This window comes from Hyposmocoma kahamanoa, unplaced genomic scaffold, assembly GCF_003589595.1.
Source record: "Hyposmocoma kahamanoa isolate Upper Pololo Valley unplaced genomic scaffold, ASM358959v1 210, whole genome shotgun sequence".
Lineage (NCBI taxonomy): Eukaryota > Metazoa > Arthropoda > Insecta > Lepidoptera > Cosmopterigidae > Hyposmocoma > Hyposmocoma kahamanoa.
This window is the reverse complement of record NW_020653731.1, coordinates 7,000,061-7,025,986: the sequence shown is the minus strand read 5'-3', so window position 1 is coordinate 7,025,986 and position 25,926 is coordinate 7,000,061. Positions and strand designations below refer to the sequence as shown.

The 25,926-nt window shown below is 34.7% G+C and overlaps 1 protein-coding gene across 1 annotated transcript in view; it reads right to left on the bottom strand.

Moving 5' to 3' along the window:
- Window positions 1–23,284, bottom strand: part of LOC113227493 (protein Wnt-4-like) — a 117,595-nt gene extending 94,311 nt beyond the window's left edge. The window contains exon 1 of the mRNA XM_026460432.1: window positions 22,888–23,284. Within this exon, the coding sequence (XP_026316217.1) occupies window positions 22,888–22,955 (68 nt within the window). The 5' untranslated portion in view covers window positions 22,956–23,284. The remainder of the gene's footprint in view (window positions 1–22,887) is intronic.
- Between the last annotated feature and the right edge of the window lie 2,642 nt (window positions 23,285–25,926).

The following is a 25,926-nucleotide window of genomic DNA, read 5'->3' as shown; positions in this document are numbered from 1 at the left end:
AACAAAAAAAGCCATATATATCATTCTCATTATTACTCTAATAATGAATCAGCTGCATAAATTCCAATACAGACCTCAATTACGACCAAAGCACATAAATTTTCCAAAAATATTGACCAAAAATAAAAACAAGACGTCAACCCGAAACTGTTGACAGTCGCTGACATCGTTCGGAATTAACGGCGGGTCTCATACAGCTTTTATATAGCTACCAAAGTCAAAGGTGGTCCACCCTTTTTCCTTTTTATGTTTAAAAAAACATTCGATTAAGGAACCGATCCGTTTAAGCTAAATAAAAAACGGTTTATGTTATGGCAGTGTCAAGCGATATCCCACAGCTCGGCACACGTGACTATATGAAAGAACAATAATTATAATAATAACATACTAGACAAGTACCTGCAGTTCCCTATACTATAAGTATGGAATGAACTCCAGGTGTACACTCATATTCCCGTTCAGAAAAGTTCGGTTTCCAAACATGATCCAGTCTGGAATCGAATCCAGGGCTTCCTCATCAAACGCCCATGGCGCAAGCCACCGACCTATCGAGGTCGTCATATGAACATTTCATTCCAACCTGTGATTCACTAGCTGAGGACTCCGCGGTGGATCTGAGACATTTTGGACGTTCAAAGTCAAAGTAAAAAAACTTTATTTCGTAGTTAAGCAAATTACACTTGAAATCATCATTGAATTAAACTCTACTAATCATTCGTAAGGCAGATTCCCCTGAGAAGAATCAGCAAGAAGGGTCACTCTTTGTAAATAAATATTTGTGTACATTTGTCATTTACAATATTTATCTCAAACATCATAGATCGAGACTACTTACAAGGATTACTACTACTATTACTAAACGGATCGCTACCACGGGTAAGTGTCATCTAAGTTCCTCAGAAGCTTTATAAATATATGAGTCAAGCTTATTTTTGAGATTATATGCTACTAATACTTCTGAGTTAGAAGTATTAGTAGCAACAGAGCTCCTTGTAATAGAGTTTGTCCAGGGTGGGACTGCCACCATACCTATATCTGCCGCCTATGAGTAATATAAACATTACTGTTTACCTTACCCAACAAAACAGTTTGTTGGGTAAGGGGTGCCAATAAAACTACAGGTACATGACGGGTGCGGTATTCTTCAATCGGTATGTTTGCAATTTAAAGAGTGGTACTGCAACTACAATAATAATGCGTTTAGTGCGTTGATGGGGCTGCCCCGGTACTGCAGCGTCTCGGGCATCATCGCAGTGGCGCAAGTCGACTGCTTCTACACAATTATGCGCAAGAGCGCATCGGCACTGGTAAGTAAGGTACCGGCCAGCTCCAACATCATCCTATCCGTGATAGCGAACAGATTCGACTGTCCATACATCTGTACATAATCATTCTACTAACACTTAGATCATAAGTTCTTTTGTTACTTACCATCTGTAGAGTTTGGTCAATTCAATTTTTAATTTTCAATGTTTTAATTATATAAATTTAAAATATAATATGATAATAATATAATTTGTAATATATATATTTTTTATAATGGGTAGGCGTTTGTTTACGACTAAATGTATAACTTCTTCCCTCCATAACTTGGTGTTATAAAAAAAAGTGCGGTATCCTTACTTTGCAACGTCAATTATCGAATACAATAGTAACAATTGAAATAAACGATAATTAGAAAATTCAAATACTAATTGGAACTTCATTCAACGATAATGTTCGCGGGACCCTAAAAACTCTAATGTCCTCATCATACCTGCTCCGAATGGCGGTTAAAATATGTGAGTAATTAAAATCTGGAATGCTGGGCTCGTATCTTTAATTCAAATACGTAATCTCAGGGGTGGCCTTTATTTTTACACGTGAAATATTTAAAAAGATTACGAATATGGTTTACGTAAGGTCCTAATTTGTTAGCTGACATCGTACAGCCTTTTAACGCACCTTCAGTAAAAGACACCTTCCAATTTTTACCACGGATCCTTTCCAATTAGCAGCTGTTCCATAGTAACTGTTAATAAATTATTTTTTGTATATCAAGTGATGGAGCGAACTAGTCGTGTGTCTGGTGGTAAGCGTCACGCCTGTCCATAGCAGTCACAGTGCCACTCAGAGATTTCAATAGCATAGATCTGAGGGACACTGCCCCTGCGCACGTCACCCTGAGACTTAAGTTGACAAATCCCACGTGCCTGTAATGTCACCAGCACCCTTCGAAACGGAAACATAGTAATGCTCACATTACTTCCTGTATCTTACCTATAGGCCGTACTTCTGTGAAGTTTATGAAATAACCGTTTTCTTTTTCAAAATTTCTGTATCCCTTATAAAAGCTTTATGGGTCCCTTATAAAAGCTTTGTAACTTCATGTTCTAAACACGCCAATAAGCTCAAAGGATGCCAGTTAATAAATAGAAGCTTCCATTCTAAGCCCTTCACGAGCGGTGGTAATCAAGTTGGAGAACGGTTGCTTTTTAGGTGGCAGCTTCTATCTATAATTTTAATTTCTAAGTTACGTATATTTTTCAGCATTTAGTAGCAGTAACTCTCGCTTACGTTGAAAAAAAAACCTTCATTGTGAAAAAGTTAAAAAACGTATGAAGTTCTCAGCCTGTGTAGTATTATTTATCTCATAGTAGATAATTGTTTTGACGGAGAATGGAGGAGACCCCCAGGGTTGGACTAGCGTATAGCGTGGCAGTCTACGGTAGACTAAAACCTCTTGTTCGGAGAGACTATTATAGAACATATAATGTGTTATAACGTACAACGATTATATGGGCATAGACAATATCATCAACTTGAATGCTATAATTATAGTAATCACCAAATTAAAAACTTATAGGTGTTAATTGCGGTAAAACGCGATAACATCCAAAGTGCAGGGTGTTTGTAGAACGTTCTAACTGTGTGGATCACTTTATTAATGGTGAGTATTCTTTAAAAGAAATTTCAGTCCATATAAATAATATATTGCATTTGTCGAAAGTCCGTGCGATATCAATGTAGAAATAAAAAATGTAAGTTATGTATTGGCCATGTTGATCTACAATCTTTTGCCATATTCCGAATAAGAATTCCTCTTTCTTAAAAATTTCTGTTTTTATTTGCAGAAAAGTGTCGTTTGTCTCTTCGTTATCAAAGTATTTCAAAGATGTATGTCAAACAATTTTTTTAAGAAGAACGAAACAAGTGAAAATATGAAGGGGCTATGCCGGGTGAATACCTCCGAACCTAAGATGCCTAAGTGCAATAGTTTTTGACAGCTTTATAAAGACGTGTGTGGTTTGACATTATCGTGATGATATACGACATTTCTACGATTCATTTCCTTATATTATAAACTTAAAACAATTTTCTTTCTTTCTTTCTTTTCTTTCATTTTTTATATAAGACAAATTCGACATTATATACAATTTGTTTCATGTGATAAAAACACTTCTGACGTATGAACTATTTATTTGAGGCATTATTACACGAAAGGTACGCAATAATGGCTAACGAACATTTGTACATTATCAACTTAACAATGCCACAAAAGGTTAAAAAGAATTTTTATTGTAATTTGAATACATACCTATTAACGGAGGCAATTGTGCGACACGAGCTAGTTTATTATTATTGTAAAAATACCTAAGTAGAATGTAAATGTCTTCGTAATATTCATTCAATTTATTAATAAGCTATGTTTTATAGCATTCTTACTTACGTAAGTAAGAATGCTATAAAACATGTTGCTAAATGGACTTACGTAATATGAGAATATATTTCTATCTATGATATCCTGGTGACAATTATTTACTTAAAACCCGGTTCCGATGATAAGTGTTAGACGCGCATTACACGAATTTGATTGTGTTTACGTATGAACCCGCTCTTAGGTACGGTTATGTATCAACTCATGTATACATGTCATTTGACAACCTCAGAGGTTCAGCTATTCGCAAAGGTGCTGGATGATCCAGATTTGATTACCGTGAGGACAAATTTCGGAAAGGAAGTTTTCGAAATTAGATTTTTAGGCTTTCGTGGTTATTCACTAAATGATTATCACTAATTACGGGTTCACTTGAACTGTAAAACTATCTATGAAGTAATTAAATTATAAAGAGCTTTCTAACGAAAGAAAACATCTGTATAGTTATAATCGGGAAAATATGTTTCTTAACCGTTATAATTTCAATAGAATAGGTTGACTGTCAACCCGTGACCATGGAGTGTGTTACCGAAATATCGGGAAAATAAAAATAAATTATATCGTGGTAAACAACCTGTAATAAGTGATAATAAAAAATTATTTTTTTTTCCGGTTTGAGTATTGTGGGCAAATAATCAATTAATTTTAAATTTACTATGAGCTTTTCGATGAAGAAAAACATCGTGAAGAAACCTGTACACGTCTGGAAAACAATTTCATGGTGTATATGAAGTTCCCAATTCTTTTTGGGCCCGCGTGAGAATTCGTTTCCACGAACTTTAGAGCCCAAACCCTCTCTTTGTAAGAAGAGACCTTTACCCAGCAGTGAGACTATGCAGTCTAACTATTATCATTATCAATGCTGTGGGTATTCATAGTATAGGGAAATCTCTGATTTGAAATCAGATAATTCGTGTGGACACAGCAATACAAACTAATGATCTCTGCAAGACAGCATCAAACTACGAAAGAAAACACGACGAAACGGCCTGTTGCACCCTCCCTGTTGTTCTGGTAACCGACATCCGTATGCACAAAACATAACAAAGATTTGAAAAGACAGAACTATAATCAAATCCATTGAGCAGGACAGTTCAAATATGTTAAGCTGTTTCAAGATACAGGTGTTCCACAAGGAAGAGTTGTTGAGTCATAGTCTAAAAACAAGGCCCATTAATGGTCCGAAATTCATAACAGTATAAGCCTCGTATCTTGAAATCTTTGTGTTTCTCATGTAATGCAAACCGCCAGCACTACTGCACAGAGTTCAATCTTATTACTGATCCCTTTCGTTGAATAAACGGAACACAACTCCCGTGTTACCTATTTTACATTCTCAAATAAGCAAAACCTCACTTTAATTCTTAGGAAGCCTACACAACTTTAATTCCTAGAAAACCTACATAGAAACGTACACAAGTAATTAGTTGCTAGTTTTCTGTGTAATTTCTCGTTCCGGGAACACACGTGAGAAAATCGTGAGAAATGACCGATATACGCGAAGCTTCAGGTTCCTTCCATTATTACCTGAATCCGGTTTGCTTGTGAAGACATTGTTGGTATTGGTAGTGTATTAATCATATCAGAGAAGTACCAAACTACAAACTTTATAAGACGTGTGAAAAAAAAACAAAAATTTAAAAACGTTGTTGTTGTTGGTTTATGTGTTATTTATTTTCACACCTAATGTTTACGTAAAAAATCTAGTTTTAGCGAATAAGAAAACTTTCAGTAGACAGATTGATAAGCATGAAATTATTATTTATTGCGTTGGCCAAAAGTACTGTATCAAAGTATGTATAAATGAAAAACATTAAAAAAACATCAAATTTCAGTCAACTATGTGATAACCATGTTGATCTTTGCCATCTCTTGGGTAATTTTAGAATTCTCCTTTCATAAAAATTCATGTCTTTTCGTGTAAAATACAGCTCTGCACAAGTCTCCTTTTGTGAAGTAAAAAAAAATTGTAAAGGCCGAAATAGGTGAAAATCTGAAGAGATTATGACGGGCGCATACGTTGGATGAAGTTACACATTCCAACTGCAATAGTTGTTGACGACTTAGTAAAGATATGTGTGGTTTATTTTGTATTATCATGATTCACCAATTCTGAGCGCTTTCTATTAATTATAAACTTAAAACTTTCCCGCCTATTAAAATGTTCGATAAAATATTGTTTTTAAAATGACCATAGACCATATAACATTTTAAAAGTTTTATTTATTCAACGTTAGATAGTGACAAAACCTAAATGAAAACTTAATTTTTGTTGTTAACCAAAAACTTATGATTGTCGATAAAAATGGCTTTTACGCCATTGCTTCTCCGAACGATTACATTCTTTTATCGTATATAAACAGACAGGAGCTCTACATGTTAAAAGTTGTAACTGTTATTAGAAAACGTTTGCTATACATAGTACAGAAATATTTTGCCAACCGCGGGCTATAAGATCTGTGCCTGTGATTGCACCAGCTCTCTGACTCAAGTTGTGACGATGTGACCTCCTTACATCGTCCTCCGACCTTTTTATCACGTTTTCTCTGGTTCCTGGCCACTTGTTTTCAAATTTTGAATCGTTCTTTAATTCCTTTGCCTCGCCATTCTCATTTTGTTTCGTTCCATCGTCACTCCCTGCTCAATCGCTGTACCGAACAGTACTGCTCTAATTTTTAATTGCGTCTAATTTTGATCCTTTTACCAGTTCTCAACCAAATCATGTGCCAATATTAATATCAATCTGTAATTCAGTATAACTCGGCCCTTTCGGGGTAAGCCAGATTCACTTTTAGCATTTAAGTGTGTGTGTGTGTGTATTCTCCTGACCGTTTTGGGCCACGGCAACTGCTTCAGCTCCGCTGTTGGTGGCGCTCGTGCGCACCACGTGACTCACGTACCCAATCTTATTTGCAAAGATCCGTGCGCACAGGGAGCACGTGAGCACACCGTCAATGTAACAGTAGCTGATCGCCGCAGGTGGTCGGGCTTTCAGCTCGTCACGTCTGACGTCCAACTCAATTCGTCGACGAGTCTCAAATTGCGACGTTTTGTTTGCCACATAAGATCTCCATTGCGGGCGATCGGCTGCCTGTTTCTCCCACTCTGTTGGGTCAATATCGCAATTTTTCATGTGGCGCTTAACACATCTTTATATCTAAGGAGTTGTCCGCCATGCTATCGCTTGACCCCTTGAGTTGTTGCCCCGACGAAGTTGTCGCCGCCGTTATGGCGACGATTCACGGTCCACGTTTCAGCAGAATATAAAATATTAGAAAGTACAACAGCCATGTATATGGAGACCTTTTTAGTATTACCTATACATACATACTATATATAACTTTTTAGTTTTTAGTATTTAAGTAGGGAGTGTTTTAGTATTGTATCTGTTTTTTTAAGTACCTTTTCTCGTTACAGCCTTTTCCTTTTGTTTTATATGTAAGTAAATTCTTCAGGAGAGAACTATCTTATTTTATTGCCGTGATCCTAGTCACGGCTCATTAGCGGTTTGCAATCTTTTCAATGTTTTTCAATTCAGAACACAGTATTGGTGCTTCAGATAGCACTTACACTGAAAAAAGCGTTTCAATCAAGAGCATTTTCAGCTTGCTTTATGAATTTTAAACAGAAATAATCACGACGTGATTAATCATTGAATGTTAAATATTTAGTACCAGTAAAGCTCCTTGTGAAAGCGTTCGTCCAGGGAAGTACTGCCACGTTACCTATTTCTGCCGCCAAGCAGTAATGTCAGCATTACTGTGTTCCGGTTTTGAAGGGTAAGGGTGCTGGTGAAATTACAGGCACTTGGTACTTGTCAACTTATGTCTCATGTTGACGGGCCCATTGGCAATGGATCTTTGCGATTTAAAGCTCTAAGTGGTACAGCAACTGTTATGGACAGGCGTGTCGCTCATCACCAGGCGCACGACTTGTTCATCCCCTCATTTGGTATCATAAAAAAAATTAAGGCTCACATGGAATAAGTTATAACATAATCTTAAATAATATCTTAATTTAAAAACCACTTTTTTTCAGGGTGAGGATAACAAATTGCCAACCCTGAGGCCTCAATAATAATGTTTTTAAAATACATAAAATAATATGCTATCCCGTGTATATAAAATTTAAACTATTCCTTTATTTTTACATCCTCTAAGATGTAAACACAGATATTATGATTCTGTTGATTATTTTCTAAACAATTATCACTAATTACTGGTTCACTTCAACGGCTACTAGACTATAAAATTTCCTATGAAGTAATTAAATTATAAATAGGTTTTTAGGAAAGAAAACATCTGTAGAAGTACAATCAGAAAAATATATTTCTTAACCGTTATAATTTCAATAGAATAGCGAGGCGCAGTCGCAAATATAATAAACGTTCAAATTCCTTCCATTGTGTTCTTCGATATTGTATTAAAATCGGTTCCCTTTCTTAAATTTGTTCGAAGACAAACAGATGTAGGAAAGGGATGAAAACTTTTCGACTAGACCAATATTTTCCGATCGGTTTGCTTCCATTCTTACCATAAATACAAAGAAAGTTCTTTGTTTAAAACAAAAATAGACGTAGTAAAAGGAATTCTGCGATTTCAATGGTAATTTAGAAATTTTAAGAAAGGTATCTTTTATATGAATTTTGTTAACACACAGCATAATGGAATAATGAAATAAAAAAAGTTTTTTTCTTTTACACGTATACACCCATTTATTTGGGTAGGTAAAAGTTCTTTATCATACATCCTTTTCATATAATCAAAAGTTAATTTTAATTAACATGGCAAAAAACGAATAAAATAAAATAGAAATGACAATTTTTTAACCAAGTTCAAGAAAAGGAGGAGATTCTCAATCCGACTGTTTTTTTTTTGTATGTTACGCTATTACTCTGGCATTTGTGAACCGATTTTGATGATTCTTTTTTGTTGAAAAAAGGGTACCCCAGGATTGGACTCATTTAAATTTGAAGAAAATATTCCACCTCCAAAGGTGGCAAACTAAAGGATCAATTCGGTTTCGCGCACTTTCCGGTAACCGATTTCAATAAAGTTTTGCAAATAGATGTAATTCCACGAACTTTTGAGGTCGATTTTTTTTATAAAAAAGTGTTTTATCGAGTTCTTAGGTTTTCGCGTTATTACTCATAGGAAATGAAACTATTTTTCCGGATTTAAATCGCATACATTTGATTTTTCAAACAAACCAACGTTTCGGCCCCTTTACAGTTTTTTTTATAAGTTTTTGTTGTAAAAAAGTTATAATTATATTGAATTCAATTTTTTGTCGTTCTCTTCAAAGTTACTTTATTGATACCATAAAAAATCATATTTATTTAAACACTGACTGCCTAACTGAAATCCGTTTCTACTTGAAAAAAAGCAATAAACTGCCTTCGAAGAATGCTGTTAACATTATATTTTAGAAGTATGACAATAAATAGGGTTGTATAAAACCACAGCATAATTGGAGTAGGTTATTAACAGAAGATAGTATATTTTTTGGAGTAAAGCACCTTGTCACAGAGTTCGTCCGGGGAAGTATTGATACCTTACCTATTTCTGTCTAAGAGTGCTGGTGAAATTACAGACACATGACACTCATGAACTTATGTCTGGGGGTGACGGGCGCAGTTGCAGTGTTCCTCAGATCTTTGCGATTTAAAGCTGTAAGTGGTACTACAACTGCTATGGACAGACGTGTCGCTTAACGCTAGGCGCACGATTTGTTCGTCCCGTCACATGTATTATATAAAAAGTATTCAAACTAATTTAAGTTCAATCAAAATACCGGAAAAACAATATAATTACATAAACATTACAAAATGAAAGTAAATGAAATTTAAAACATTACATAAAGAAAGTACGAGATGGGTAATGTTATTTTGATAACGATCTCTACAGTATTGTGATGTTCGCGCAACTACAACCACCTAGGGATGTGGAACATAGATTTACAGATGATGCTGGATTCGAAATATTATTTACTACTCGTGCTGTTAAATTACACTGTCCGACTTTTGAAGTAAAATTTGTCATACTGTAGAGTCTTCTTTATATGTAAATTTAATATTGTAAGTAAAGGAATTGGTGATTTTGGTCTCATTAACTGTTGTTACAGGTTTTATTTTTGGAGCGATCCTTATTTCGCACCCATCGTGTAATAAGGCTAGATCTGCAAAATGACAAATATTCACTATTTCAATATATAATTCACCAGTTTGTGACGGGGTGTAACATTATTATTATGTTCTTCTTTATATTTCTCAGCCTGTTGGCTGGTTTAAACCCCACTTACTAGCCGAAATCAAGTAAATGTAGTATGACGTGTATCTATGTGGAGGGTGTGTAATAAAAGTTCTACTTCGTCCGCTTTCTTTCTTACTTAGTAATATCATAATTATATTATTAAACTTATTCATGTTTTATTGATTCGAAAATACTGAAGTCGTTAAATAATTCCACTGTTCAAGTTATAAAACGCTTGACCCTATTTAAGTATGGATTCTGAATATTATAGTTTAGGAGTTAATTCAGGAGAGGAGTTGATCATGTTAGTGTTCATGGTACACCGGTACGCATAAAACGGAGGTTGAAAATTATGTCTAACACTGACGGTTCCAGTGATAATATAAGTCAACGTGACAACTAGGGTTACCCCACAACAATTTTGACAACGCATAGAGCGGGTAACGTATGCAAATTCAGCCCCAGGCTATGAAATATACGGCCAATAAATAAACAACACAGAAAGGGGTGAAATTAAATATTCATGCCATAGGGATGTGCGCGCCATGTCGATAAATAGTGATTGACATTAGATAAGGTAATGACGGGATATGGTAAACGTTAGGGTCACGGTTTGGTAGTTTGGGGAATTTTAATGTCAGGGAAAGGTTATTTGTCACTTTATGGACGGAAAACACGGAGAATAGTATAGTGTTGACAGCTATGAAGTGACATGATGCTACATTTTATTGTATTAGCGTTTTCTAAAGTGAAAGTAGTGATGTACTTTGTTACCTCAATGAATTTTATTAATGTGTGGTAAATATGAAAACCATTAATATTCAAAAATACGTAAACGCACTAAATTACCTGTATAAAAATAATAACGCTTAACATTGGTATCGAAATTATAATTTCATTAAGAAGTAAATAATAAATTGGAGTAGAATAAATGGCACGTTTTCATTACGTACGTAACATAGATAAAATTTGGCAAATATCGATATCGATAAAACAATAAAATTGAAGATCCCAACACTGCCACAGTCCAATATCGTAATAGGCAGGCTAAAGAGCGGCGACTTGTATAACATCACCAAATTAGCTGGGCGCAGCACTAGCCCTGGGGCTGTACTAGGGTTGTCAAGTAACTAACATGATACTCATTATTTTGTTTAAAAGGAAGCTGTTGTTAATAGTTGCTTTGCCGGAAGAAATTACGAGAAGTTGAAAGTTTGCCATTTTTCAAATTTTACAAATATTTTGCACAAAAATTGCTATTTAAACAAAGCATAACAGACGGCTCTATACTGTTAATATCGTATTTTCCAACAGCCTTAGGGTTGTTACTGGTAACCAAAGAACATCATTAATTTGCAATGATTATTCTCATCACCAAAAGAAACCAAAAGAAAACCAAGGTAATTTACAGTTTCGAACAGTTTTCAATATTTTTTTATCGGTAGTATTAACTAAGTTGTCGATACTTCAGGTGGACGGATTTTAAATATTTTATTTTCGGGTGCTGTACAAATAATTGTTCTTTAACACACAACCCTATATTTTTAATGACATGTAAATATATTGTGACGCCTTTACAAATGATTTTATCCGACGTTACTCGAGTGAATTATTACGAAGGCAAATTGAATCGGTCGCAATCTGGCCGAGATACACTCGCGCACATGTGCTCTTCTATTCCCCAGAGTTATATTGCCTTGTTTTACTTATCATTTGGGATTGTAGATACGTACTAAGCTTATAAGAGCGACCATTTGCGTACCGATTACACTTACTTATGTAATGGTTTAGAAACTTGAAAAAAGTAAAAAAGAAAGTACGTAAATATATATTTTTTTAAATTACGTTTGTTCAATCTCAAGCGAACGGAAAATGAAGAGGAAGAATTTGGATATAGATTAAACACGCTTGCCTAGAAGATGCATATTCATATGTTTAGTAAATTGTTGGTGGCATACCAATCCTCTTTTCTTAAGTGTTACTTTTAAACCGACTTCAAAAAAGGAGGACATTCTCTTTTCGAATGTATGTTTTTTTTGTATGTATATTACGCGATAAAACTAATTTCTGAACCGATTTTAATGATTCTTTTTTGTTGGACAGAGAGGTTTTCCTAAGTACACGTTCAACGGTCATTGATAGGCTACAAGTTGAGCTAGTAACTACTTATCGTTAATTTTCAAGAGTCTCAACCCGAAATAGTTCACATTTCTACTTACCACAGTATTTAAAGTGATAAATTTTATAGTGAATCAATCGAACATAAATATGAACACGTGACAACATTGGGCTGGTATATGATTCGCCGACTTGTAGCGTCAAATACGCCTTAGTTGTAAATCTTCTTCTTGGTGCATTAGGTGTTTTTGAAATTAGCCGCTGTTATAGAAAGCCATCATTATGTAAAATGTAGTTTGTAGACATTGTATCTACCATTCTATAGAGCCATCTTCCTGAAAAGCGTGTTATTAGCATAGTGGATAAGAGCTATCATTTAGCAATCAGTAGTTTATGTAATTTAATTGTAACCAATTAAATTACATAAATTACATGCTGTTTTTAATTAACATTAAAAACAGCATGTCTCTACTCAGCAGATAATGGCAGACAATTCTGAATTTAAAATTCAACCGTGTATCTTTCGTTGTGTCCCGCTAGTACCGATAAATGTTGTTATGATTTTATCTCACTAAATAGTGTTTGTTTGTTATGCTTTATCCCGATCGGTTTTCCCATACTGCCACAATAATTTTAAAGAGTGGACCTAATGTTAAGGGACCTTTCAAAAGTTTAAAATTAATCGACCTCTTTATATAAATGTAACTTGTTCTCCCATGTTTGTTGTTTTGTGTTTCGAATTCGCAATGCCCTTCAAACATTAATTGGATTACACCGCTAGATGGCATTGATCAACATAAGTTGTTTCCTGAACTGAGGTGATAAAAATTAATAACCTATTTATAAAAAAGCATTGTGGTTATGTTGGTACCAGTTCTGTGTGTAAGCTCTTCTGGCGAATACGTGGAGTAATGTTCTAAGCCGATGCCAGTGTCCACTTGGGAACCATCAGGCGCGCTCCTTATCTTATTATACGTGTTAAGAGCCATCAGCTGGCCTTTTTATCCGTTAGCATAGTCAATGCCATCATCAGCCAAGCGCTAAATAATATCCGTAAAAAAGTTGTATGAGTTCTTGTTGAAACAGTAGTCATAAATGTTATGACGCACATTTAATATGTGTAATTTTCTGAGAGGTCCTCAGATATTTCGGTCGCGTTGTATACTTTTTTTGAAGATATGGTACGAGAAACTTACTATTTATAAATTGGAGTTTAAACTATATCTTTAACCTCCTAAAACCCAGTAAAATGGAATAGGAAAAACGCTAAACTACCATCTTCATTAAAATGGACAAAATATAATTACATGTTTATGGCCAAAGAAAGTATGCGCTCAATTTGGTATAAAAGACCTGTTTTTCTAGATATTCCATGAAGATATAAAATACATAGCCTTAAATTTGAATGCAATATTTCATTATAATTTGCACTGGGCCTTTACGTGATCTTAGGAATAATAATATTGTCTGGGTCTGAATCACGTCACATATTAGGTATGTACAATTTGATGTACGCACTAACGCCCCGTGTTAGGAGATTAAATCCGAAAAACAAATTTGGACCCCGGAATAATTTCTTCAATCTCCCTGAATATAAACTTTTTGATTTTTTTGATATCTACTCGTAAATGTAATGCTTACGTGACATAACGTGTATACCTTCATGTTTGTTTGTCCTGGGTATTATCTGTTTATTCAAGCCTTTAGATAGGTCTTTGTCGCGCTTAAATCCTATTTACAGATATGCGTTTGACTGAAGACTGTAGTATTTACTGTTTTACTCTTTGTTTTGACTAACTCAGTAGCACACAGTGCTACCGGGGAGAAGACAAGAAGAAAACATCCGATTTCTATTTGCCATCTATCTTCCCAGATTGTTTTGGATAAGTTTTCTAGTAGTTACAGTACAGGAAATTCTATACTTTGATATGAGTTGATTTGTATGTGGTGAACTGGCACATTAACATTATTATTTACTACTATGCAATAATAATCTCCGTTGAGGTTACAGCGCAATCCAGTATTTAACACCCCATAGGGTGGAGTTTCAGATAACTCATTTCGACAATAGGACCACATGGAACAGGCAAATACTGGTAGTTAGATACCAGGACTGAATGTAACTTATGAGCGGATATCGGAACAGGTATATTTGCCTAAACTTCAAGAAATATTAACATATATAGTAGGTAATGCTGTACACTAAATTTCCGACACTATTGTATTGCATTTAGTTATATATTTTGAATGTGTATAACAGGCGTGCGGCTGGTGGTAAGCCACACGCCTGTCCATAGCTGTTTCGGTGCCTCTCAGAGCTTTAAATCGCAAAGATCTGAGGTGCACTGCCACTGTGCCCGTCACCCTAGCATAAATTGAAAAGTCACATGTGTCTGTAATTTAACCAGCACCCTTACTCATCAAAATCGAAACGCAGTAATGCTCACATTACTGCTTGGCGACAGCAATATCTAAATTGGCAGTATTTCCCTGGGCGAACTGGCGCACTCTTACACAATATGGGGTCCTTCAAACGAGGCGTGAAGAGGCATATTGTAGGCAGGCAGGGTGGAGGTGGCTAGTGCAGTGAGGGTTTCATCGCTGCACTAGGTTCCTTCGCGTTTGGATACCACTTTCCACTTAACATCGGGTGGAGTGGTGTCATTTGCCTGTCATGTATAAAAAAAACAATGAGCTTTCTTACTACTAAAATCTTTTATCTTTTTTTATCGTCAAGAAAGTATCGATTTTTCAAATTTAAACTTATTTTCACAAACTTTAGACGATTTCCAAAACTTAAGTTTTTCGTATATCATCGAAGTTTAGACAAATGTACTCTGTTTATTCACATATTATGAGCCTTAACATTATCCGTTCGTAAGGTTCAATTTGTTATGGATATAAATGTATACTACACAAGCATCAGATTTATTTTGACTTCAAAATTATCAATGAGCCATTCGAATTAAATTCTTGAAACATACGCAGAATGATTCACAATATCTACCAGGGCAGCAAACAAGTATAGCCTAATATATTATCAACTTTATATCATAGCGGGCTCAGAGGTGCACCCTGCTAATAAAGTGTGTATAGTAAACAACGCAAGTTTGCACGTGACGTGGAGGACCGAACTGGTTTAATTTAGTGCCTAATTATTATTTTATAGGCAGGGTACTGTTTTAGAGGATAGTGTCGCTGAATACTAAATATCATTTACGACGTTTACATCGGCGATGTATTTACCATTTTACCTCGATATTAAAAAGAGTAACCTCTAGGATTCCTCCCTCGTTCCCGACTGGGAATTCTCCTTTCCGATAGAGCAAAATCTTTAGAAAATTACAAATGTAATTTATATTTAACCGACTTTAAGAAAAGAAGAAGGTTGTATGTATGTTTCCGATTTCTCCGTCAATTGTGGACCGATTTTGAAAATTATTTTTTGGTTTGGAAGGATTCACTCTCGTGGTGATTTTATTACGTCAGAATCTGATGAGTGAATCCCGTGGAAATCGAGGAAAATTCTCAAATTTTACTGGCATATCCGGGTACTCACCGATTTCTTCATAAATAGTGGATCGATTTTGAAAATTCTTTTTTGTTTGAAAGAGGTGGTCCCTGATGTCGACGAAGCTGTTATCACAAATTACTAATTATTCTCCGCAAATAAAAGTCGACTTTGCACTTGACACAATACATCTAATCAACAAGTCACCGTCGCTATGACAACCAGAAAAATAAATATAAAATATACAAACGAGTCCGTAACAGGCCTATTGTCACCAAGAATTCAAAATTTGATGAGGGGATCCCATGGAAATCGAAAAAAGCCGATCATAAGCAAACTTTTGAGGTCGGTTTTTTTTTCAATAAAAAAGGTACAATTATACTCTAGTTATCTAGGATATTAGTAGCAGTAGTGCTCCTGTGAAAGAGTTCGTCCAGGGGTTTTGAAGGGTAAAGGTACCGGTTAAATTACAGGCACGTGAGAATTTGTCAACTTATGCTTTAGGGTGACAGGCGCAGAGGCAATGTATCTCAGATCTTTGAGATTTAAAGCTCGGAGTGCCACTGCGCCTCTGTCGCTGAATATCATAGTCGCAAGACATCATTGCATGCATGGTTTGGCATGTCGCTTGACACCAGGCGCACTGTAGTGTAGTTGGTCCTATCACTTGCTATAATAACAAAACACATCATCCAAAACATCGACATTTTTATAACTGTCGATCTTCATGAAGGAGTTTTGGCCGAAGGGTGTCATACACCGGCGCTTCCGAGGACGGTTACCGGACACCCACGTTGCGTCTCACGTCGCAGCCAATACTTGTAACTAAACAGTATTTTATTATATTATTATGTAATTATGTCTGCAAGGTATGTATCTATGGGTCTTTGTAAATGAATATAAATAAATAAATTAAATTAAATCGAAATAAATATAATGATTTCTGGTGTAATTTTCTGACAAGTATTCAGATATTTCGATCGTGTTGTACACCTTCTTTTCTGTCTTCTTTACTTTCTTTGAGAATATGGTAGAAACATACTATTATAAACTAGAAATAAAACTATGTTTTTTTAGATCCGAAATGTGCGATTACTTTCATACATCTAGAACTAAGATTGCAATTTAACAATGATCATCAGCCAGTCTTCCAAGTATGGTCATGCGTTATGGCACATCGTCCTTTTTAAGACGTAAGTCCAGAAGCGAATTATTCCTTAACGATCTCAAAATCATAACTCTGTTCTTCCAAAATGAGCTCTAATTATTATATTTCCAATCTATTAACAAGCTTTTATTTCTTGGCACGCCTACACTTGACCAAAATGTAATTCTAATTTTATACCTGAGCACCACTAATATCGTACAATTTTGGTTCAAAATGCGACACATTTTTAAGGAAATCTTATAAAAATCGTAATTACACGGGAACGAATAGGATTAAATTTTTAATACAAAGTCACTTACATTTTATTTCGTTTATTTAGTTCGCACGTATTATACAATCGAAATTAAACAAAGAGTATACCTATATATTATTTTCTTATGATACCCAGTGGGGCTACGAACACGTCGTGCGCCTAGTGGTAAGCGAGACGCCTCTCCAAAACAGTTGCAGCGCCACTCAGACCTTTTAATCGCACAGATCTGAGGGGCACTGACACTGCCCTCGTCACCTTGAGACATAAGTGAAAAAGTCCCATAATTATGTCTGTAATTTTACCAGCACACTTGCCTTTCAAAACCGGAACGTAGTAATAATCACATTACTGCTTGTCGGATGAAATAGGTAAAGTGGCAGTACGTCTCTGGATGAACTCTTTCACAAGGAGCTCTACTGCTTCTTATACATATATAAAATTGTATAAGATGAAAATCTCGTTTACGAAAGTTGTTACAAAAAGAGGTGTAGAATCATCCTTCATGTATTCCGTTAACAACCGTAAAAACAGTTGAAGTCTAATTCTAAGAAAATACGTAGTCACAAAGTCGTAACTACAAAACGTATAATAATAGTATCAAAGGCGGTTCTTTAAAGAGTTCTGTACAACACACACACATGTTAGAAACGCACCATTTACTTTAAACTGACTGTAGTGATATTTTACTAGGAATTAACACATGTTTTTTGTAATTAATGAAACATATTTCAAACCCGAACTTAAACACTATCTTCATAGGCAAGCTTATTTATTACACTTGAAATAGTCACATTGATAAACTGTACTACTCATTGATGAAGCAGATTACCCCGCGAATAATGAGTAAGACACTATGAGTTGTTCTGTGTAAGTAAACATTTGTACACATTTATCATTTAAATATTTATGTCAAATACCATAAGAGACAACTTGAAAGAGCTAAGCGACTGAATACCATAGATGTTTGTCATCCAAGAAACGCAGAAGCTGTATAATGTTATATAGGCTTTTTCAACAAGAACTTTGTTCTGTAAATCAAAATAAAACAATAAATTTAGATGACGATGATTCAAATTTTCATTGTATTAAAAAAAGTAAGCAATTATGAATGAAAAATTATATCTGATAAACGTCCACCATGACCACAGTTACAGACGTCGATTCTTTCATCAAAGTTTTTAATCACGTTTTGACAAAATGGTCTATTTTGTTAATCACATTACGAATTTTGACTTTTAAGGCTGCAATCGATTCAATTGGCTCCGTATAGACTCTGTCTTTAACATAACCCCATAAAAAATAATCCAGCGGTGTTAAATCACGTGATCGAGCTGGCCACTTAACGGCTGAATTTCGTAAAATTGTGCGATCGGGAAATTTGATTTGGTCTCGAATATGGGTACATTGGATTGTACTAGGGCCGTCTCTTTAAAGAAGTCACGTTTCCTGCAGCGGACATATTATATGGGTTGACGAATTAAGCGTATCTGTGTTTAATATGAATGGTTTCGTGCTTTTCACTCTTGAGCCACTTGCCCAAGTAAAAAAAAAACAAAACAAGATCAAATTCAATAGAATTCACCGTTTCGATGCTTATCTCGTCCAAAATAGGGTTTCAATTACACGAACCGACAATTGTGACGGTACTAACGCAATTAGCATTGCACATTGATAAATTACTTCCGTTACTTTGCATGTTTGGAGAAAGAGGTGTTGGAAGTTGTGTAGATTTTTAAGCACAATATAATTCCATCAGTATAAAGTATTTCTCCTTCATGAATATTTTCGATTATGTCAGTAGAGCTCTGAACCTTTTATAGTCAAACAAGTGGCATTTAATTTTCTTATCCAAACCATCATAATCATGTGATTATGTGCATGTGCACATTCTAGATTCTAGACATTCTAGAAAACAGATAATTTGCCAAAATCTTTTAGCAGGCGGGTTGGAGTTAACAATACAACTATAATATACCTCCACGTGGAAATGCCACAGCTATCCATTTCCTGTTTCGCATTTTGTATTTGCATATACATATGTATATAATATTTTTATAAGTACGTTATTTTCATTATTTAATTTTTTGACACTTTAAAACCCAAGTTCACATGTATTTCTATTACCAGTTTATCATTCATCGATCATCGAATATGTTATACTAAAAATGCAACATTAAGCGTATTTACTACATTGTTTACTTTATTGGTGGTACGTAAATTGTTCTAATTTATCATATTAACTGAATAACATTTGCATATATCGCGCCATAAAACTATACACATTATCGATTCTTAAGCATCTAGATTTAAAAAAAATCTATTACAAGTCTCTTGTTACAAGGTTGACGTAAACACGGTAATTTGATCAATACATTATTTAGTTGCGACCCACTTGCGAATCAATGGAATCGTTCATTTCGTCTGATTGGACATAAAACAAGGGAGAACATTTCATTTGTAAGTTATTACTATTTACGTCCTTTCTTCAATTAGTAGAATCAAAAGTATCGGAAATTTTTGATCATAGCTCTGCATGGAAATTTGTTATTTCTTTACCCAAATCCCAAAAGTGATTCTTAAAAAGTTTCAGTTTCATCTATATATATTGAAAATGATACTATTTTTATCAGATCTAAAGTTGTAGGTAGTAGTAGTGTATGATTCTTTTTTATGTTTATTGTTCTACTAAGTTATTGTTAAGCTTCATACTTTACCTATTTCTAATTTGAAAAGTCGCATTTGACAGTGTTTGCCCTTTGAAGTGTTGGTGGGCAGGCGGCAGTTAAAATTTATTTATAGAGCCGGCGTCCAGTAAACTTTCACATCTTGCCAATTGTTTTGTAAACAGTTTAGTTGAAAACACATATTTTACCATGTTAGAATTTGAATGCATTTTACCTTGTTAAAATTTGAATAATCCTTTGTGTATTTTCCACGAAACATTATTTAAATGCTTTTATAGTTTTGTTAATATTTCGTTGTTCACAACTTTCCCAATAAATTTAGTCGAATTAGTATGTAAACAGAGGTTGCCTGTACATAATATAATCTTTGTTGGCTTCTTCAGCTTTTCCCAATAACCGCGATCTGGTCAACGGACTGATGGCTAGTTTGCTCGCAGGCCTTTTCCCAATCTGAGCCACCAGTCCGTAACAGCTGTTGTAAGAAAAACTTAGGACTAATTTATCATCAAAGCCTGAAATTGTTTTGACGTAACAATATTCGTGTTATTGGTAGAGAAGAAGTTGGTTCAGCAACCAAAGCGTCTGATATGAGATCACACCAATTCCTGACTCGAAACTCCCATGCTTTGGATAGCAACATCACATCTCGGTGAGAACGAAGCCGTCAAATCGAGAATCAAATGACAATAGCTGTATTATGATGACGCAAGATATGAATAAAAGTATAGCGTATAACATTCCAACCTTATTAGGTAAATCCGGGCGAAATATTATGGTTATGTCGGTACGTAAATATGGGTTAATCCAGTGTTTTCATAATCGAATATTAACTTACAGTACAATCTAGTACAGTGATAAATTCTAAATGAAATTACATAGTTAGATTTCTAGTAAGACGTTCATTAATGCTTATTACATCTTGCTTAATCCTTAAAAACTTGTTTGCTCTGGGCGTCGTCGGTTACGAAATTGACTTCCTTCTATAAAATTCGTAATTGATCGTCTTGGCTCTAGTTACGATTCTCTTAAATACGTTGCTAAATGCGGGACACTCATGCCAATTATTAGTGTATAGGTTGAGTTTAAATTGTTTCTTGATTTGCAAACCAGCGATTCTGCTCATGAAACTGAACAATTTTCCTTGAGGACCACTGCGATATCCAAAAATTTTGAAATGCTTTTGTTTAAATTACGACTCGCGATTTTGACTATGTCGTCCACCCATCTCAATGCAGGATGTCTCACTTCCACCACTTTTTGGCTACCATTCAGTTGTTGCTTCACTCTATCTGTCATCACCACGACTCGCAATGTCTTGCCAAGCTCCTTTCTACTTCGTTATACGATCCCTTATGTCCTGTTCTCCTGTACCTTAATTCGTTTTTGAGTTTCGGAATTCGGAACTCGGTCTATGACTCGCTCCATGGCTCTCTGTGTTTTATTCTATTCAAACTATACCCTACCCTAAAAGTCGTATATGATCCCTCAAATTAAATATCGTGGTTGAACCCCATCGGTTGTACAGTTTGTTTTGTGCCGCTTGTCAAACAACACAAGGAAATGTAAACTGTTAATATGTATTTCTGTTGCCGGTTACTATTTTTAGAGTTTAAAAAGGAGGTTATCATTTTTAAATTACTCGTCCATTTGTAAATATATGAATGATTGATAAACCTAGAAATAACGCTAGAATTAAACCAATTGAAATGCAAAATGAAGATAATGAAGTATTTAGTAAAAATGTGAATAATTGAATAAGAAACATTTAGTAAAAATAGGCTAATTTAGTTAAATCGAAGAATTCAGGTGTTTACTATAAGTTACAAATAATTTATAAAGATAACATATTAGAGTCTGTTTAAATATTTTGAAATATATAATTTCAAAATTCGATCCGTATCAATTGCATTTGCATGCAATATAGTAAGCACATGTTCGATGTGTGCCTTATAAGTAAATGTAGCGTAACGATTAGATTAACGAATCGATTAACGATTCCTTTCGATTACTGTAATAAATATAAAGTCTGTAAACATATAAAGTCTGTATTATTATTAAGAATTGTTGCATTTTTTTTAACCGACTTCAAAAAAGGAGGAGGTTCTCAATTCGACTGTATGTTCTCTTTTTTTTGTATGTATGTTACGGGATAACTCCGGTATTTGTGAACCGATTTTCATGATTCTTTTTTTGTTGGAAAGGGGGTACTTCCATAGTGGTCCCATTTCATCTTGAAGGAAATCATCCACCTCTAAGGGTGGCTGTTCACGCATGAAGATTCATTTTTATAAATAGCGCCTAACTTTAATTTAGGAGCAATTACTTTTAGCAAATATTTAGTTGATTTTGCTATTTCTCCAATTCAAGGCGTATTTCCCTCGATATACTTTGAGTAGTGTCGTAGTGAGAACCTATTTTTATTATCTCCAGTATCAAGTCCTGTATAGTGGTGAACTAGGGGATATTCCAATAAAACTTAGCAAATAGACGTAATTCCACGTACTTTTGAGGTCGGTTTTTTTAGTACTCTGTACTGATTATATAAAACTTATTTGCAAAAAGAATCGTTTAAATTTAAAAAGTAATGTATTGCGTGAAACATAGGATATGTAATATATAGATGTCAGTATTTTACTTAACTTTTTTTAACTACTTTATTTAACATATTTTTACACAGTGAATATATTTTAAAATTCGCACTTAAGAGCGAACTTTAAAATATTTCGATTTATTTGATTTAATATTTGGTTTAATATTTCGATAAACAATAATCGTCGTATAACTTTAAGTAGCCTAGTTTTTATTTCGTAAAACTGATATTGTTGTATGTTTTTAACCCATAAACATAAATGCATCCCATCATAAACGAACTAAGGACTCGGTACCTGTGATGTATTAACTTACTATATGTCAATGCGTGCATTTGTATGTATTACATGCTTGTCTGGGGATGAAGGTTCTCAAGATAGGATTTTTTTTAATCCTATTGTATCACGACAATAATACATTATTTAAGTTTTAAGATAAAATATTCTGCATATCGCTTTTGACTTTGTAATTACAATTTTAACTCGTTTAATGGCATAAAACTTCGATTTTTAATGCGGACTCAGTCACTGGATGTATAATTGAAAACTTACTATAAAGTACAAACAAACAAAAATTAAGATTACACTAACAAAAGAGCATTATAATTTTAACTTACCACCAATTCCCTAAAACGGCTTGAACAAGTAGCAGAAGTGAACAGAAAACTTTCCAAAGAAGCTTCATGCTGCCAGTCACCGATCCTCCACTACAAATAAGTTAAACACTTCACAACACCGCAGAATCCCAAATACCGGAACCGCAAAACTCAAATTGTAACCGAAACAATAACCACATAACCGAATATTAACACAACAGAGTAATCACAAAACATTTTCAAAAGTGCAAAACCGAAAAAACTAAGAAAAAACTTTCAAAACAAACTTTCTACAAAGTTTGAAAACCACTGTTTTAAAAAACAAAAAACTCATATCATTCAATTATTGTTCTGAAATCGAAACAGGATTTAGTTTTCGAAAAGATTCTTTTTCGATCGGAAAAAAGAACGAGTCAGTCGCGGCGCGCCTGCGATCCACGCGCTTTGAAAGACAAAACCAGACTGGCTTGGTGTAAGCCGTTTGAAGTATTCCATAGGATTCGCAGGGGAAGGGTCGGTGTAGGGCGTAGATGCAACAGTGCACGAGTTCATCCTTAGAGGCCCTTACCACGGATTACTATAAACAACCTCGCAACGACGCACTTCGCAACAATTTTTAAAACATTTCTTATTTTGAATCCCAATCCCATAATATGTAGGTGTACACTTGATCGAGGGTTCATAGTAAAGATAAAAACAAAAAATATAGAGACATCTACTTATCCGCAACCATCAATATTGTAGGCTTATGCCGTCTCAAAGTCGGTAATGCGCAAAAATATTATCTTTAATTTTGAAATGGATTTGATCGAAAGTGGTTTAAAGGAGTCGATACTTACTAATAAATGTTTTATGAAATTGAATTTATTACGAAAATCTGTAATTTAAGAGCGTGAGTTTTACAATGGCATTAAATCTTGGCAAATAAGGTTGAGCGATGCTAATTTTAGTTTATGAGATTTATCTTAAGCATTTGATAAGATTACATATAAAATTGCTGTGGAATTTACGTTTCCTTTAGAGTCATGAATAAATAACAATTAACGTTTATCTATCTATAAATCTGAGACCGATTATGCGTAATTTAAATGCTCGAAAAGCATATTGTTTTAATATTAAACCGTGGAGTACGTCAAGGTAAAGTCTTGAGACTTTAATTCATGACCTTAATTCATAACCCATGTAAGTAATTAATAATTATAGTATAATTTTTCAAGTTATTATAATGTATCAATGATAGTGTTTTACCAATTTTGTATTTATCTGTCTATAATTTTAGCAACCTCGGTAATAAATTCAAATAATCTGGTGATCGCATACACGTTAATGGTTTAATGATTGCAAGAAAAGAATCTGAATTCCCATAACAAAATCAATTTCGCACAAAGGCGCTAACATCCAAATTTCTCCATCAATAACTCTAAAAAACTAATTTTAGAAGCATTGTTGTCTGGTGCATAAAAAACCCCATGGAGGGGTAAAAAACAACAATGGGGTATACCTGTCGGCCATTTTGCTCCCCATGTTTATGGCTGCAGTAAAACTGTAATTGCGGCAGATCAAACGAACCGACAGACCGACAACTTAACTATTTACTTATATACATGATGTATCACATAAACAGTAATTACATCAGAATGCCCGAAAGGTAAGGCTAATGCGCATCTGGTTTGATCTTAATTTTGATGAGATTATCTTCAGTTACGCTAGTCTATTTCTGATTTTTCAGATGTTATTAAAATTAATAATTAAAAAACAGATGCAAAGTATCCTAAATACATTATTAAACTAAATTTAGAATTTAAAAGTTATTTCTTCATTTTGTTGTGCTTTTTAAAACTGTCAGGATTTTAGCGATTTTCAAGTCATACCATACAACACTCTACATTGTCAGAAACACCCTATACAAAATAATGGTATCCTTAACGATGACGTTGAAAGTTTACATTTGAGACTTAAACGGGAAGACATTAAGGATGCATATAATTGTACAAGACGTATAATCAAAGTTTGTTTAGAACATCTGCTTGGCATTTCATATTGAGGTGTAAAATTAGTGCCGTAATGGAGGATAGGTACAGAATTGGAGTTTGAGAATTTGTAACTTTGTGGCTTTATGGAATAACTTTCATTTTATTAAACAAAAATAGCCCTTATTTACTATTTTTAAAGTATCAATTAACAAACTCAGAATTATAACTAAAGATTATAACTAGTTGACATATTTCTTAATGCGTACAGCCTGGAAACGGAATAAGCTGTCCGCAGCTGTATTTTCATGTACATAATAAGCCAGATATTTTCAAAGATAGAATTAATGGCTATTCTATTTATTAGTATCTCCTATTAGCTTGTTCCTTTGTCGAACTTATTTTAACAGTCTCGATTTAAGTGTAGAGCGAACTACATTAATCTACTTCCAACGTTTTCATATTTATTTAACGTTACCTGGTGGGCACCACTTCTTCTACGAAGAGTAAGTACTTCGAGTAGCCTTCATACCCTATTTCACCTTCCTTAAGAGTTGTTTTTGTGGAAAAAAGTAACCTGTCTTTGTATTCATTCAGAAGGAGGCCGGTAACAGCATGTATAGGCTCTCCACCAGGTTAAGGACTAGATGGCTCTCCCAGACTATGAGATATGCCCAGTACTCAATTCTGGAACATCCTGTTCTGGGAATGACTTCTAATGTCATGCTACAACACACAAAACTCCAAGAAACTCTACCAGGTAGAAGGAAGGAAGATACCCTTCTTTGGTATACCGATGAGTCCAAGATGGGACCCAACGTAGGCTGTGGTATACACGGCGTGAGACCTAGACTCAGCTACAAGCTGAACATAGGACGTCACTCCTCTATCTTTCAGGCCGAAATATACGCCATAATTGCTTGTGCGGATCTGAACCTGAAGTGAGGCTACGTTAACAATTATGTTTATATAAACTCAGATAGTCAAGCCGCTCTGCATGCACTAACCTCAGTCACCCAAACTTCGAGGATTGTAGAGAACTGCGTAACTATACTGAATACTCTCGGGGAGTCACTCTGACTTTCTGACA